This window comes from Oreochromis aureus, linkage group 17 (assembly GCF_013358895.1).
Source record: "Oreochromis aureus strain Israel breed Guangdong linkage group 17, ZZ_aureus, whole genome shotgun sequence".
In the NCBI taxonomy this organism is placed as follows: domain Eukaryota; kingdom Metazoa; phylum Chordata; class Actinopteri; order Cichliformes; family Cichlidae; genus Oreochromis; species Oreochromis aureus.
Genome location: NC_052958.1, coordinates 259044 through 277020, shown reverse-complemented (window position 1 = coordinate 277020; position 17977 = coordinate 259044). Strand labels below are relative to the sequence as shown.

The window sequence follows — 17977 nt, the reverse complement described above, 5'->3', positions numbered from 1 at the left end:
CAGCAAAGCAGCATTCAGTCGAAGTGTGATGGGGTCATTTCGACCATCTAACACGGCAAAAATGAGCAGATGAAAAGACAAAATCCCTAAGTCGATTCACGGGTTCACAGGTTGGACTTTGGTTCCCCCTCTAGCGTCTCTGTGGGAAGATTAAACAGTGACTCTTTAGATCCAATGTTCTGAACTGCTCATCGCACAGAGGCTAAAGGAAGACCCTCGAATCTCTTTTACACCCCACATTATACCTGCTCACCCGTCCTCCACCTTCCTTCAACGGACGTCACAGCTTCACATTTTGGTCGTCTAATGAAGTTGTCGACGTAATCATCCGATGTCCACCTCATCTATCTGACTTACATGGTTTAACACAAAGTCTAAACTTTAAAATCAGTAAATAATTTCATTACATTTTCTTTGTTATTCTTAACATAAAGAATTCACGTTTAAACATTCAGTAACATAATCCCTTCTTAATTCAAATACAGAGGAATACTTTGTTTTAGTTTTTAAAACGGTAAATATTTAGCTGTGATGGTCACACGATACGTGCATGACGAGTTCTGCTTTGAGCCCATCAGTATGTTATGTTTTATCTGTCTTCTTTTATGTATTGAAGATCAAGAAAGTTATTCCACGCTGCGTGTGGCGTGACAGATATTCCACCGTCAGGCCGTGAATTTAGTTTGTGGGCCTGAACTTACTGCGGTGCGTGAGCTCAAGCGTTTCAAACTATAAAACTGTACAGGATGCGAGTGAGGCCCCACAACGCAGACTGTGATAAACTAAAGACAAGTCATTAATTCATCAAGTGTGGGTATCCACAGACGCTAAAACACACACTAGGGCTGTGGGACACTGGAGTGCTGAAGTGACAGCCGGACAGAACTTAACTAACCACAAGGCACGCAAGCCGAAGGACGAGCAAAAATAAGATGGGAAGTACAGAACACGGACAGAAAGGGAAAACGGAGCTAGAACTGACACAGAGACATAAAGATGAACACAACACAAGCAGGAACTGGCTAAGACTAAGAAACTAAACCAAAAAACACTGGAAATGCTAAACTCAGTCTACGAGAGCAGAAGTTTAAGGAAGAACACATGAAACATTAAACACATCAGGAATGAGCATGGAATATCGAAACAAACACTAGAAAGCCACAAACATTTGGAGAGCGGACCCAGGAACATGACAAAAATAGATGTCAGATTATAATATGCGTTAATTTAATGACTTATGCAGACAGTTTGCTGAGCGAGTTTGTGTTTATTCGGTTTAAATCGAGCTCTGGTTCGTTTTCCCTGCTGCAATTGGTTTGTGCAAGTGTGAACACAGAAATGGCACTGGGTTGTGGACCAGAACAACCACACCAAGACGCTTTGGAAGACATGCTCTCGGTACGGTCCCAAATGAACTCCAGAGTGGTGCATTTATGGTGCGAATGTGATCTGAACAAAACACCAAGTGAACCAAATTATAAGTTTGAGCTAAAAACGACCCGTAGCCAAATATGCTTTGTATTCTCAGTGCAGGAAAGTACTATAGATCACGGCAAATGTACATAAATGCTTTGTGTTCTCCAACAGTCCAGAACACGGCACCTTCTTCCTGTGTTTACTTTTGTTGCTCCCGCCCCAGACATATCTGGCCAATGAGTGGGCTGAACATTCAATTCAATTCAATTCAATTCAATTCAATTTTATTTATATAGCGCTAAATCACAACAAAAGTCGCCTCAAGGCGCTTTATATTGTACAGTAGATCGCACAATAATAAATACAGAGAAAAACCCAACAATCATATGACCCCCTATGAGCAAGCACTTTGGCGACAGTGGGAAGGAAAAACTCCCTTTTAACAGGAAGAAACCTCCGGCAGAACCAGGCTCAGGGAGGGGCGGGGCCATCTGCTGCGCCCTGTTGGGGTGAGAGAAGGAAGACAGGATAAAGACATGCTGTGGAAGAGAGACAGAGATTAATAACAGATATGATTCGATGCAGAGAGGTCTGTTAACACATAGTGAGTGAGAAAGGTGACTGGAAAGGAAAAACTCAATGCATCATGGGAATCCCGGCAGCCTCACGTCTATTGCAGCATAACTAAGGGAGGATTCAGGGTCACCTGGTCCAGCCCTAACTATATGCTTTAGCAAAAAGGAAAGTTTGAAGCCTAATCTTGAAAGTAGAGATAGTGTCTGTCTCCTGAATCCAAACTGGAAGCTGGTTCCACAGAAGAGGGGCCTGAAAACTGAAGGCTCTGCCTCCCATTCTACTTTTAAATACTCTAGGAACAACAAGTAGGCCTGCAGTGTGAGAGCGAAGTGCTCTAATAGGGTGATATGGTACTACAAGGTCATTAAGATAAGATGGGGCCTGATTATTTAAGACCTTGTATGTGAGGAGCAGGATTTTGAATTCAATTCTGGATTTAACAGGAAGCCAATGAAGGGAAGCCAAAACAGGAGAAATCTGCTCTCTCTTTCTAGTCCCTGTCAGGACTCTTGCTGCAGCATTTTGGATTAACTGAAGGCTTTTCAGGGAGTTTTTAGGACATCCTGATAATAAAGAATTACAGTAGTCCAGCCTGGAAGTAATAAATGCATGAACTAGTTTTTCAGCGTCACTCTGAGACAGGATATTTCTAATTTTAGAGATGTTGCACAAATGGAAGAAAGCAGTCTTACATATTTGTTTAATATGTGCGTTGAAGGACATGTCCTGGTCAAAAATGACTCCAACGTTCCTCACAGTGTTACTGGAGGCCAAGGTAATGCCATCCAGAGTAAGACTCTGCTTAGATACCATATTTCTAAGATTTTCAGGGCCGAGTACAATAACCTCAGTTTGATCTGAATTAAGAAGCAGAAAGTTAGCGGCCATCCAGGTCTTTATGTCTTTAAGACATTCCTGCAGTTTAACTAATTGGTGTGTGTTACCTGGCTTCATGGACAGATAGAGCTGCGTGTCATCTGCATAGCAGTGAAAATTTATGCTATGTCTTCTAATGATGCTGCCTAAGGGAAGCATGTATAATGTAAACAGAATTGGTCCTAGCACTGAACCCTGTGGAACACCATAATTGACCTTAGTGTGTGAAGAGGACTCTCCATTTACATGTACAAACTGGAGTCTATTAGATAGATATGATACAAACCACTGCAGTACAGTACCTGTAATACCTACAGCATGTTCTAATCGCTCTAATAGGATATTATGGTCGACAGTATCGAACGCTGCACTGAGGTCTAGCAGGACAAGCACAGAGATGAGTCCACTGTCAGAGGCCATAAGAAGATCATTTGTAACCTTCACTAAAGCTGTTTCTGTGCTGTGATGAGCTCTGAAACCTGACTGAAACTCTTCAAATAAGCCATTCCTCTGCAGATGATCTGTTAGCTGTTTGACAACTACTCTTTCAAGGATGTTTGATATGAAAGGAAGGTTGGAGATTGGCCTATAATTAGCTAAGACAGCTGGGTCTAGAGATGCTTTTTAAGTAAAGGTTTAACTACAGCCACCTTGAAGGCCTGTGGTACATTGCCGATTATTAGAGATAGGTTGATCATATTTAAGATCGAAGCATTAATTAATGGCAGGACTTCTTTGAGCAGTTTTGTAGGAATGGGGTCTAAAAGACACGTTGATGGTTTGGAGGAAGTAATTATTGAAGTTAACTCAGAAAGATCAATTGGAGAAAAGAGTCTAACTTAACATCGATGGTACTAAAAGTAGCTGTAGATAATATTACATCTGTGGGATGATTATTGGTAATTTTTCTCTAATGATAAAAATTTTATTTGTGAAGAAGTTCATGAAGTCATTACTAGTTAACGTTAAAGGGATTGTTGGCTCAGTAGAGCTCTGACTGTTTGTCAGCCTGGCTACAGTGCTGAAGAGAAACCTGGGGTTTTCTTATTTTCTTCAATCAGTGACGAATAGTAAGATGTTCTGGCTTTATGGAGGGCTTTCTTATAAAGTAGCAAACTATTTCTCCAGGCTAAATGATGATCCTCTAAATTTGTGACACGCCATTTCCTCTCCAGCTTACGAGTTATCTGCTTTAGGCTACGTGTTTGAGAATTATACCACGGAGTCAGGTACTTGGATTTGAGGCCTTAGTTTTCACAGGAGCTACAGTATCCAGAGTCGCATGCGTAGTGAGGAGGTAAAATTATTAACAAGATAATCGACCTCTGTTGGAGTAGCGTTCAGATAGCTGCTCTGCTCTATGTTGGTACAGGGCATTGAAGATGATAACAGTGGGTGGATTATATTCTTAAACTTAGTTACAGCACTTTCAGAAAGACATCTACTGTGATAAAGTCTACTCTCCACTGCTGTGTAATCAATTATTGTAAATGTTATCAGGAAATGATCAGACAGCAGAGGGTTTTCAGGAAACACTGTTAAATGTTCAGTTTCTATGCCATATGTTAAAACAAGATCTAGAGTGTGATTAAAGTGGTGGGTGGGTTCTTTTTACATTTTGAGAGAAGCCAATTGAGTCTAATAACAGATTAAATGCCATGTTGAGGCTGTCATTTTTAGCATCTACATGGATGTTAAAATCACCCACAATAATTATTTTATCTGAGCTGAGCACTAAATCAGATAAAAAGTCTGAGAAATCAGAGAGAAACTCTGTGTAAGGCCCAGGTGGACGATAGATGATAACAAGTAAGACTGGTTTCTGAGTTTTACAGCTGGGGTGGACGAGGCTAAGCATCAGGCTTTCAAATGAATTAAAAGTCTGTCTGGGTCTTTGGTTGATTAATAGGCTGGTGGCATTCCCACGTGGTTTGTAGTGTCGCATTTTGGTTTGCTTGGAGTTCGCGTGAATTTTTCCTTGTGTGAAAGTTTACAAATTCATCAGCTGATTGGGACCAGAATAAATAAGTGAAAGCTCTAAAAACCAAAGACAATAAAATGTGACTTTTACATTTTTACATCACTGTCACCTTGTTACTGGGCAGGTGAGGTCAAGACCTATTTAAAATTTAGAGAGTATGCGTACAAAAGCAAAGCCACAGCCTGATTTAATGTGGCACTGGATCTCATCCAGTTTTTCAAATAACCAAAAGTTTAAGTTTGAAAAGGATGGAGTTGGACTGCCAATTCCAACAAGTAAGTCAGGTGGTGAAGAATGAAAATGCTCTGTGAGTTGGTATAAAGGGGAACCCAGCTGCCATCTCGCCCATGCACATGCCTCCAGATGTTCCAGTAGAACAAATTTCACAACCATGTGAAAGTTAAAGAAAATGTCCGGAATGCTCCTGACAAACTGCAACTCCAAGTTTTTACAAAAATGCGTGTAATATAGACCTCGGTGATGTTTGTGCAGTGTTTCACCGAATTCAGAGTCACGACCGTTACATCTGCACTGAAATCCTGCCGATCTGGAGCCGTGTTCAAACAGAGTGACTGCTCTATCATGTAGCAAACAGATTCATACAGATTATGTTGAGTGATATTTTTACTGATTACTCATTACCAACTATTATTAAATTCTTACTCTGATCATTGCAACGAAGCCATAATGCTATTTAGGGATGATTATACATAAACTGAGGTTAATATTCAAATTCTTTGTAGTCATTCTCTCTCTCTCTTCCGTTTTTGTTAACTCTTCTTCTCTAACTTTGTCTTTTCCTTTCCTGCTTTTGCCTCACTACTAATGTGTCTACCAAACTTTTCCTATTTCTTCTCTCCTTCCTTCTTGGCTGCTGAAGACTGATGTTCTCTTCCATCATCTCCAGAGGAACCTTATATACCTGGAAAGTCAGGTGAGCACTCTGCTCCTCTTGTCTTAAATCAAATAAAACATTTTGTGAGTCATGGGAACCCACATCCAGTTTTCACTTACTGGAAGAGAACATTTGCTTGTTTCTAGAAAGTTTTCTGTAAATGTACACACATTTACAATTATTTATTTTATTCTCTATTTCTGCTTTATTTCTTTGCATGTTTATTCAGAATCTTTCATTCTGAAGCTGAAATTGCAAACTTACTGCAGCATTTGTGGCACTTTTGCTCACTTTTGCTTTGTTGTGTGGGCTAATTTGTAGATAGCTGTTGGGTTCAGTGACATTAAGTATGTATGAAGTTTGAAGCTCAACTTGCAAAGACTTGAAACTGGTTGCGAATCATATATGAGTATGAAGTCTATATTATAATGCAGCTACTTGTTTGAATCAGCAGTTTGTGAAGCTATAAACACTACATTACATTATAAACACTACACTACTGTTAACTTATTCCTTGTAAGAAGCACTTTCTTACTGTGACGCAGTTATGTTGGATTATCATTATTTACTTTGATTCCAGATTTCAGTTGGATCTTTAAAAAAAAGTCTGAACCTGTAGTGATATTTATCACCAGGTTTTATGTTTTTTGATGACCTGCACACAGTGGGCTATTTAAGATCTGCTTTTGTAGTTTATTTTCAGGACGTTGACATCTCTGAGCACATTCTTCTTCTTCAGCATGCTCATCCTTCTGGACTAATTGCTGGGAAAACAAAATCTGTTGGCAGGTTGCACATGTCATACCAGGATCAGGCATCTAAATGTGCTGTTTATTTTCAGCCTGTTTGGTAGGACTAGCCTTCCCTCTATTATTGAACAGGACTGCTCAGTGCTGAAAAGGTCATGTCCTTCTGTGAAAACATAGTCTTTGTGGAAGGGAGTTATTTTCAGTTTTCTTACAGTTATTCTCTGCCTTTATCTTTGCCTCACACCATAGTTTATAAAAGCATAAAGAAAAAAGAAAAGAAAGAGAGGGAAACCATATCAGAGTCTGAATTGTCTACACGACTATTTAACATGAAACTACATGAAATTTTACGTTTAGATAGAAATGTAAAGAGTATAACATCTAATACAGAAGTTAATGGACCCTGGAAAGCTTTATGGGCAGGTGCTTTGCATCATGGCCTCTAAAAAGTCTTATACACTGTGTATAACAGCGGTCCCCAACCCCCGGGCCATGGACCGGTACCGGTCCTTGAATCGTTTGGTACCAGGCCACAAGAGTTGAGGCTCGGGTGTGAAATGTATGGTTTTCAGGGTTTTTAGCGCTTTGTATCGTTAACTCTGGGTCTTTTCACGTGTGTTATGAATAAATCTTCTTTTTTTGGTACCGGTACTGGTTTTATTTTGCTGTATTTATATGCGACACGTTAAAGGCCGGTCCGTGAAAATATCCGGTCTTTAAGTGATGACCTGATGAACCGGCCTCTGTGTTTATTAAGGCTGTGTTTTAAACATGTTTTAATACTTTGTATGTTGTTCTATTTAATCTTAACATACCCCTAAAAGCAGTCAGTGATCACTGTCGGCCTCTCTCAGTTTTAATTGCCATTTTATTAACGATGAAAGAATTTAGACAGTTTGTCACTCTTGGGAGCTGCAGCGGCGTTTGGGCCCAGGCACAGCTAATGACGTCAGACTTAAAGACCGGAGTGTCGGACATAAACCAGTCTGTGGCGTAAAAAATATGTTGGGGTAGAGCTGGGCGATAAAACGATAACGATATGTATTGCGAAATAAATTTTTCTCGATAGAAAAATTAAACTATTGCGATAGACCTCATCTCTCTCTCTTGCTCTCTTAAAAAAAGAAAAGAAAAGAAGAACAGCCAATCCAAATTAAGTAGCGCAGAGCCGAACCAATCACAGCCGCAGCATCACGTCACGTGACTTGTTACGTACAGCACAAGTGCCAAGCCGCGCATGTGTATTTGTTTGGGAAGCAGCCAGCCGCTGGTAACGGAGGAAAGTGTGTTTCGTAGCAGTGTTGCCAACTTAGCGACTTTGTCGCTATATTTAGCGAGTTTTCAGACCCCCTAGCGACTTTTTTTCTTAAAAAAGTCGCTAGAAAAAGACGTGAAAGCGCGTATCGCTTTTACTCTCAACAAGCAGCGGGTGCTGTAACACAGTCAGTTCTTCTTTTACTCTTTTACTCTTATGCTGTTTTGTGGATCACAAGGTTTAAAATTACTTATAAACACACACACAAAGTAACTCCACCAGAGTGCCTATTTCGGATCACTTTTGCCGGTCCAAGCCCGGGTAAAGGAGCAGGGTTGGAATTGTGACATTAAAAAAAAAACAATAATTGCTAAAAGAAATTTAATTTGTAGTTCTAAATAAACTAAATGCATTTAGGACGTTTTTTACTCACTTTATGTCTCTTCCACGATGTTATTTCTCTCTCCAACAACATAGGTTACAATTATATTAGCATGACCAATTATGCAAATTAGGCGATGACGTCATTTAGCGACTTCTAGCGACTTTTAGAACAACCAATAGCGATTTTCCTTACTGAGGAGTTGGCAACACTGTTTCGTAGTGATGTGTCGGTCGCGAACGAAATGGCTTGACGTGAACGACGCGAGCCGGCTCCTTATCGCGAGCCGGCTCCTTATCGCGAGCCGTGGGTTTTTTTCTTTCTTTCTCTCACCCTCTCTCTCGCACTTTTTTTCCGCTTCACTCCGCGCGCGAGCCTTGTGCTTTGCGCTGAGCAGAGGGGGCGGTAGTTACAGTCGCAGTAGCACAGGAACAGAACGGGAGGGAGAGAGAGAGAGAGAAAGAGAGCCAGGGACAACAACGTGACATTAGAAAGGTATAGTGATCATCCACAACTATTTTCAGTTGCAGATGATAAAGGATTCAGAAAGTTAAGAAAGCTATACAACAAGGAGAGATTGAAAATTTCCTTTTAGTTCTCAGTTTATTTGATATTGACAAAAGTTAGTCAATTTTGTCTGTTCTTCTGTAAAACAAACTAAGATTTATTTTCAGAATTAATATTTTGTTTCTAAGTGGAATTGACAATTTAGTTTTGTCTGTTTTGTTTGTTCTATTTTGAAACTTAAACGCTTTAGCGGCTGCCTTTTGTGTAGTTTGCAATATTTGCCTTTATTTATCTGAAAAATTCTCATGTTCCTTAAGTACATCTGCCCTGTTGAACTTATTATGGGAAATAAATATTAAAATCAAGACAAGCTGCTGATTATTTCACATTTTACTTGTGAGCAACAGCACATTTAAATCTTACAAATATAGTTATTTGGCTTATATCGTGATATATATCGTTACCGCCTGAAATGAAAAAAACATATCGTGATATGAAAAAATCTTATATCGCCCAGCTCTATGTTGGGGACTGCTGGTGTATAACATGTCCTTACTTTCATGCTGCTGAAATTCGAAGCAAACTGATCTTCATTGTCTTTGCAAGTTGATGTTCATTGTACGGGTCTTTTTGTTTAACATTAGAATTTTAAAACCCTACACTATATTGCCAAAAGTATTTACACACACAAATTCAAATGTTCCAATCACTTTCGAGGCCAAAGGGGTGTAAAGATTAAGCTCATAGGCATGCAGACTACTTGAGAATGGGTTGGTGTAAGGAGCTCAGTGAATTCCATCATGGTACCGTGATATCATGCCACCAGTGCACCCAGTACAGTTGTGAAATTTCCTTGCTGCTAAATACTCCTCACTCAACTGTTAGGGCTATTGGAACAAAGTGAAAATGATTAGAAGTCACAGAAACTCAGTAACAAAGTAGAGGCTAGATAAAATCAAAGAGTAGGGTCAGCGGGTGCTGAGGCACGTAGTGTGCAGAGATGACCAATGTTCTGCAGAGTCAGTCACTACAGACCTCCGACCTTCAGATTAGCTGAAGAACAGTGTCTAGAAACCTTCATGTAATTGGTTTCCATAGCCGAGTAGCTGCATCCAAGCCTTATATTACCGAGTGCAATGTAAAGCGTCAGATGCAGTGGAGATGTGCACCGTTGAGTGCTGAATCACACTTGTCCGTCTGGCAGTCCGATGGGGGAGAGCGATATTTGCCTGACTGCATTTACCAATTGTAAAGTTTGTAAGATGGGGTATATAAGTTGGCTTTTTTTCTTTTTCTTTTTCTTTTTTTTTTTTTGAGGAGTTCAGCTGCTTTTTCACCAAAACCTTTGGACAATTTCATGTTCCCAGCTTTGTGGGATCAGTTTGGGGATTCCAGTTCCAATATAACTGCAAACCAGTGCACAAAGTACGGTCCATAGAGACATTAGTGAGCGAGCTTGTTATGGAAGAGATTAATTGAAGAGTCCTGATCTCAACCTGATAGAACTCTTTTAAGATGAAATAGAGAAATATTTAACCCTATGGATTCAGAATGGGAAGTCACTCAAGTTCATATGCCTGTGAACGCAAGCAAGCAGATGCTTTTGGCAACATAGTGTATGTGCATTAAATCTGTGACTAGATCAATCCTATGGGAAAACTGCAGTACCTCACCTGGGATAAATATCATATGGTCCTTGGTCATACCTAGAAATCATTGAATCAATGAAGACTTGTATTGTTTTTTTAATTACATCCAAAAATCCAAAAGCACCTCCTTGGAGAAATTAAAATATTATAAATATTGCTCTTTGGTTGTATACATGACCTGATGTTTCTTTGTAGGTTATTATAGATTTGAGGTGAGCGTTAGGATTGATCAGGAAGGTTTAGAATAAGATTGGTCATTGAGAGATGGAGTGAGAGAACACTAAACTGTCACAGGTGTGTTTATCCTACTTTTTGTCTTCCAGTTTTTGTTTACAAATCAGTTATTAAACAGTATTTCGTCCTCCAGCAACAGTTATAGCTGTGTTATTAAATCACTGTATCCTCTTTCTCCATGGCGCTCTGCTAGACGAAGGAGAATGAGCCTCTAATCTTCATGATTCACACTATGATTGAGAACTCTGCACCAAGGCCACAACTCTACCAGCAAGTAAGGTCTTAGGTTCTGGCTTGAGTCACTGTGCAGGCATCTCTGTTAGGGACATGTTGGTCATCATTTAAGTACCGCAGTCAACATTGGGTTTATCTTTTGTTCAACAAGTCATTTATTTATTCATTTTTAAAGTGAAAAATCCCCTCTCAACGTGAAATATCAAACATTTAGAGGAATATGCATTTATGACATTATTGCTGCTGATAAATACGTCCAAGTTATTTCTTGCGGAACTCTATATTTTTGAATGAAGTGGAACAGACTCAAGCCAGATGTTTCCAGTAGTTTTCTATCCACATCATCCCCTCCACTGTTAACCTCGTTATCATGTTTTGGATGCAGTCAGTTGGTTCATCTGTCAGTTGTTCCACAGTGATCCTTCCTATGTGTCACCTATTGCAATGTTTGAAGTGTATATGACGTTCTTTTTGTTTCCTGCACATCTCATTTCACTGCTTTCCTTTCTTTATGCAACTAGAACTGAGCATGATTTGTGGCTGCAATGACTGTCAGAGCGATGGAGTCTCCCGTCACACAGCAGTGTTTATTGTTGAAGTTTACTTTGGAAATGCTTGACTGGTTTAATGTGTTAGTATTACAGGTTTTGGTTTTTGGAAAACTAAAAAGGACAGTCCATGTTTTAGGTTGAGTTATAAGCTGGAACTGCTCTATATTGCCAAAAGTCTTCACTAACCCATCCAAACCGCTGAATTCATGTATAATCATTTTAATTGCCACAGGCTTATAAAGTCAAGCACCAAGGCATGCATAGTTGCTTTCAGGAGCTCAGTGAAGTCCAGTTTAGTACCGTGATAGGATGGGGCCTGGATGATTGAGCATGCATCGAGACATAGTGCACAGAGGCTGCCAGCTTTCTGCTGAGTCAACCTCCACAGACCTCCAAACTTCAGATTAGCTAGAGAGCAGAGCACAGAGAACTTCCTGTGGGTTCCTGTGACCAAGCAGCTGCATTCAAGCCTTACATCATTCAAGCACCATTCAAAGTGTCAGTGGTGTAAAGCACACTCCTGCTGTACTCTAGAGCAGTGGAGATGTGCTCTCTGGAGTGATGAAACATGCTTCTACATTTGGCAATCCAATGAACGAGTCTGGGTTTGGTTGTTGTCAGGAGAACTGTACTTGTCTGACTGCATTGTGCCAAGTTTGGTGGAGGGGGGATTATGGCGTGGGGTTATTTCTGAGGACTTGGTTCCAGTGAAAGGCACTCTTCATGCTTCAGGGAATTGAGAGATTTTGGTTTTTCTATGCTGAACATTTCATGCTCCCAACTTTGTGGGAACACTCATTAGTCACTAAAAATAGAATCTCTCGTAATCTGGGAATCACGCTTTTACTCTGCACACAGTTAAAGGTACCTTCAAATTTTCCCTTGTCACAAGACCACAACATGTTTGATTTGGCACATGCCCTTTTTGATGCACCCCCAAAGGAACTAGCAGCCATTTGCTTGCTAAGTGAATTTATAAACCACTGCACTGTAGAACTGCAGTGACAGCAGCAGAGATCATTAGAGCAGGAATGTTTTCAACACACTTAAGCTTTCCCTGAGACCACAGATTGGTAATTTTACATTTGTGTTTATGCACAAATTAAACAGACAGGTAGAAAATGTTAGTCAGTGAGCTTTACAGGTGATATTAGGTGAGGTTTTTGTTGTTTTTTAAACTTCTAAGAGACTTCTTAACTTTAAGAGAATGTTTTATTTTCAGTGTGAAGCAGGAAAGAGATGACTCATGGGCTGTTCCCTTTTGTTACCTAACACATGTCTAAGACATTTATTTGTTAGGCATTTTTTCTAATCCATTACATGTTAAAGTGTCCAGTTACAATGTGAAGCTGGATCAAATGATCATCAGCCTTTCTGTAGCAGTGTGGCTTACACTGTATCACATTCTTTGAAGTCCGCAGCAGTGGAGGACACATTTAGGTAAATGGGACATGGACTGGTTCTACTGGAGCACTCAGATCCTTCGCTGGTGCATTGTCTACTCTTGTGTTCAGCTACATGGTGATTATGGTGAATGTTAAATCACACAGTAAGTTACTGAAGGAACGCTGTGTTGTGTTGAATAAGATTTGATAGTAAATCTCATGGGGATGTGTTTAGTGAGGACATGTTACAAGCACTCCATAGACGTCTGCCACAGGAGTCTGCCCTGTAGGACAGAAAACAAGTCTGTGCTTTAATGCCCAGAGGGTACATCCATCTTTTGTATGCTTTGTACAGTGAAGACCAGTCATTTTCTGGGACAGTTGTTTCAGACTGATTCCACCAAAAAGTTGCCTTAAAAAGGTTTGCTTGTTGGTAGAGCACAACCTCATTGCCGCAAATCAGACTAAAGTGTAGGAGGCAAAATGTAAGAGTTTGTTTATCAGCATATAATAGTTTGCTGAAGCTACGCCGTCGATGTGTGTTTGTACTTTCTAATATTATCCACAGCAGCCGAGGTAACATCTGGGTAAGCAGCTTCAAGCAGGATTAGTTAATATCAACAATATCCCATCATCACTTCATCATTTCATGCTCTTGTAATAAACACCACAAAGTGTAATATGAAGAATTTTTGCTCACTGTATTCAGGAAAAACAAATCCTGACACAATTTATATCATGTGGGATTAAATTAAAACACAGTCAAAAGTTTGGACATGCCTTCTCATTGCATGTTTTTTTTTATTTTCATGAATATTTATATTGCAGATTCTCACTGAAGACATCAAACTACGAATGAACACACATGGAATTATGTAGGAAACAAAGAAGTGTGAAATAACTCAAAACATCTTGTATATCTTAGATTCTTCATAATAGCCACCCTTTGATTCCTGCTTCGCACACTCTTGGCGTTCTCTCCATGAGCTTCATGAGGTCGTCACCTAAAATGGTTTCCAACAGTCTTGAAGGAGTTCCCAGAGGTGCTGAGCACTTGTTGGTCCTTTAACTTCACTCTGCGGTCCATCTCATCCCAAAACATCTCCATTGGGTTTAGGTCAGGTGACTGTGGAGGCCTTCCGTTCACCTTTTCTGCATCACACAAAGACACGTCAATTGGAACCAAAGATCTCAGATTTAGACTTATCTCTAATCTGAGCTGCTGTTAACTTGTGATTTCTGAGGCTGGTGACTCGGATGAATGTGTCCTCAGCAGCAGAGGGGACTCTTGGTCTTCCTTTCCTGAGGTGTCCTCATGTGAGACAGTGTCTTGATGGTTTTTGCGACTGCACTTGGGGACTCATTCAAAGTTTTAGCAGTTTTCCGACTGACTGATCTTCAGTTCTTAAAGTAATGATGGACTGTTGTTTCTCTTTACTTAGCTGATTGGTTCTTGCTATAATATGAATTCTAACAGTTGTCTGTGTAGCAACCTGACTTCTGCACAACACACCTGATGACCCCAACCCCATTAAGAAGGCCACAAATGAACCCTGACAGGCACACCTGTGAGGTGAAACCATTTCAGGTGACGACATCATGAAACTCACTGAGAGAAGGCCGAGGGTTTGTAGCGCTGTCAACAAAGCAAAGGGCGGCTACTTACAGAAAACAAAAATATAAAACATATTTAGAGTTGTTTATCAGTTTTTCCTTTGCTACATGATTCCATATATCTTACTTCATATATCTGATGTCACTTTGTATCTATAATGCGAGTCCAAACTTTTGACTGGTAGTGTATAACAAGTAGAGGAGTAATCCCTTTGTTTTAATGGGAAGTGAATGCATTCTGTGACATTTCTTAACATTTTTTGAAAAACTGACCTGGAGCTCTCCGTTGTACTAGATGTGTTGTGTTGCCCCTTAGTGTCCATCTCTGATTGTTTCTATTCTTCAGACGAGTTCAGATGACTACAAAGACAGCTCCTTCATCCAGCGCCCAGAGGAGGCTGACATAGATGTAAGACAGCTGCAGCTCTCAGTGAAATGATTGACACGTTTCAAAGACACATTTACTGATGGGCATGTTTGTGTGGCTGTGTTAGACCAAGCTGAGCAGACTGTGTGAGCAGGACAAAGCAGTGAGGATGCAGGAGGAGAAACTGCAGCAGCTACACAGAGAGAAGGTACAGCTGTGTACTCTGTGCATGTGTGTTGCTCTCTTTGCAGATATGCAGTAATAAGTATTTGTGTGTTGTGTGGCAGCACACTCTGGAGACAGCGCTGCTGTCTGCCAGTCAGGAGCTGAGTGAACAGAGTGACTCAAATGCTGCAGCCACACAGAGCCTGGTCCAACAGAGAGACGTGCTGCAAAATGGCCTGCTCAGCACCTGCAGGGAGCTGTCCCGAGTCAGCACTGTGAGCATGCATACTCTCACACATCACCACCCGACACGTAGGAACATTTATCCATGGAAAAGCAGCCACAGTTTTATGGAATATTTGATTACATATTGAACAAAGTCGCAGTTGAATGACTTGCTACTGAATATTTGTTGAGTGTCCCACAGTGGAACAACAGCTATACTCCTTATGGAAAATAAAAATCAGCTTTTACTGTTTTGGCTAAAATCGAGGTCCTTACTGGCGTTACTGTGATACATGCTGGTAAGGTTATTAATTAGCTTTTACTCTTCATTTGATTTCCTTGATAAACACCAGAATATACAAACCCAAATATACATTTCTTTACTACAATAATACTATGCGTTTCCTGATGATTACAGAGTAAGAAAATGTTTTGTTCTTTGACCAGTCACAGTACTGGGAAAGCCTCCTTTCCACTCCAAGAACACCAGCATTTAGAGCAACGCCAGCCGAAGCCTTTGTTTCCATAGCGGTGTCGCTTCCACTGTGTTTATGTGTTTGTGACAGCTTTGATGTGAACAACAGTGAAGGAAACAGAATCAGGTGACAGTTATATATCTGCATTTTAAATCAAATAAGCACCAAGCTCCTAAATTCTCTATAAAGGATAGATCTACTGTAGCTACAGTGTGAGTGGTCACCCACTGGATCGTGGCTCTAAAGTACCCATCCTCTAAACCATACCCTGCATATCCTATGCAGCCAGTCTAAGACTGATAGTAGATGGTAAATGGCCTGTATTTATATAGCGCTTTACTAGTCCCTAAGGACCCCAAAGCATTTTACATATCCAGTCATTCACCCATTCACACACACATTCGCACACTGGTGATGGTAAGCTACATTGCAGCCACAGCCACCCTGGGGCGCACTGACACTGGCGCCACCGGGCCCTCTGACCACCACCAGTAGGCAACGAGTGAAGTGTCTTGCCCAAGGACACAACGACTGAGAACGCCCCCAAGCCGGGGCTCGAACCGGCAACCTTCCGATTACAAGGCGAACTCCCAACTCTTGAGCCACGATCGCCCTAGTGGATGGGAATCCACTTCATAGTGCAGGAAGTCGTTTCACGAACAAGCACCAGTTCAGTCTTTGCTCGGCTGCAGATTTCGGGGTCTCTGGTCTTGTGTCTGTTGGTTTAATAGGACTGATGTACCGGGGGAACTCACAGAAATGCCATGGAAACCTGACAGACGAAAAAGAGGGCAAACTTTCCTGAACTTAAAAGAGGAGACACAGGAAAGAAAACACACACAGATAAACACAAACAGACTGCTGTTGGTGTCCTGTTTCAGGAGCTAGAGTGCTCCTGGAGGGAGTACGACCTACTGGAAGCAGATGTTACTCTGGCCAAATCCAACCTACTGGAACAGCTGGAGGCCCTGGGCAGCCCACAGGTAGCACACACACACACTCTTATTTTACACAGTGGTTAACTTTGAACAGAATATTTGGATGTGTGTCTCTGTGTGTCTTCAGACAGAGCCTCCAAGTCAGCGGCACATTCAGATCCAGAAAGAGCTGTGGAGGATCCAGGATGTGATGGAGGCGCTGTCCAAGAACAAACCCCAGCGGAGCACAAATAGCAGTGAGGCCTTCCCTCAGCACCTCCACCAGTCACATTCTTACGTTCTTGCTTGCATGCGTGTGACGTCTTACGTGTGTCTGATGTCTTGGATACGATTTCATGGTTCTAAACAGTTCTTGTAAACACGCCACGGTCAGTCTCTTTGAACAAAACCAAATCTTGATCCTGCCGGAGGTTTAAAGAAAAAGCAGCTGCTTCACCACGTTTTGCTTCTATGTGTCAAAATGTACATTTGATTTGTTTTTGCAGCTTTGCTCATTGCAGCGTTTCAATCAGTCGTCAGGTTACGGCCTTCATTTGGTTGTCTCTTATCTTTTAGAAAGTCACCGTCGGTTACATTTGGTCCCCTGTTGTAGTTTCTAGTTTTATGTTTCCATGTTTTAGCGAAATTTATAGATTGACAGTGTGTCATTACACGGCTCTGCCAACAATATACTGACACACTGTGAGACCTGGTGATCCTGAAAGCCTAGCTGCTGTTTTTAATATACATGTAAACATGTTAATAATGTCTTTGCTGTCATTGCTTCTGCATGCGTGTCCATTTCACACACACACACAAAGCGTGAAATGGACACGGTGGACCTGTGTGTCTGTTTTCTGCATAGGGTCCTTGTTATAGACTATTTTTTGTGATTCTGTGATATCGTGTCTTTAGCCTTCTGGTTATCATGTTTCGTGTGTGTGTGTGTTAAATCTACAATGTTAATATTCTGCTTTGGCCTGTCAGTAAATCTATCTTGTATTTTCTGTGCATTACAAAGTGTTGGATACCTGGAAGATGAATCCTCCTGTGAGGAAGATGTGGTACTTCATTTTGCAGCGGGACCTGATGCATTCATGTATCTTCAGTGATTGCAAACTTGTTCACTTCTGTCTCTTTTCTCCAAATTCTGTCTGTGTAATAGGTTTTCTTGGTTCAAAGCCGCTCTCCATTCAGCAGAAGAATGAGGTACGGCAGTGTGCACATTACCCCCCTGTCACCTGATTCTGTTTTAGTTTAGTTTGTTTTGACTTCAGTTCAAAGATTTCTGGCGTCTTTCTAGCCCAACTAAGATGGCTTTGCTTGAGCTCCAGCTGAAGAGTTAGCATGAAGCACGTAGTCAAATTGTTCAGCAGGAGTGTGTGTGATGGCTTTGCTATGTCTGTTGTTTTGTAGCTGAATAGAAATTGTGTAGCTTAAAGGTTTCATACTGGGCAGGTCGATGTTTGAGTTAAGTTCAGTTCTCTGTAGAAATCCGCTCTCTCAGCTGTTTTCATAGTTTT

At 40.9% G+C, this 17977-nt stretch overlaps 1 protein-coding gene across 3 annotated transcripts in view; it reads left to right on the top strand.

Moving 5' to 3' along the window:
* LOC116332107 (pleckstrin homology domain-containing family A member 5-like) overlaps positions 1–17977 on the top strand; it is a 206549-nt gene that overhangs the window by 172285 nt on the left and 16287 nt on the right. For 2 of the 3 annotated variants that reach the window (XM_039601249.1, XM_031754966.2), the window contains 6 exons: positions 14651–14713; positions 14799–14879; positions 14959–15111; positions 16419–16520; positions 16603–16711; positions 17620–17663. In XM_039601249.1, coding sequence (XP_039457183.1) covers positions 14651–14713; positions 14799–14879; positions 14959–15111; positions 16419–16520; positions 16603–16711; positions 17620–17663 — 552 coding nt within the window. Of the gene's footprint in view, positions 1–5729; positions 5784–10713; positions 10795–14650; positions 14714–14798; positions 14880–14958; positions 15112–16418; positions 16521–16602; positions 16712–17614; positions 17664–17977 lie in introns of all 3 variants that reach the window. The other variant, XM_039601253.1, reaches the window with a different exon arrangement.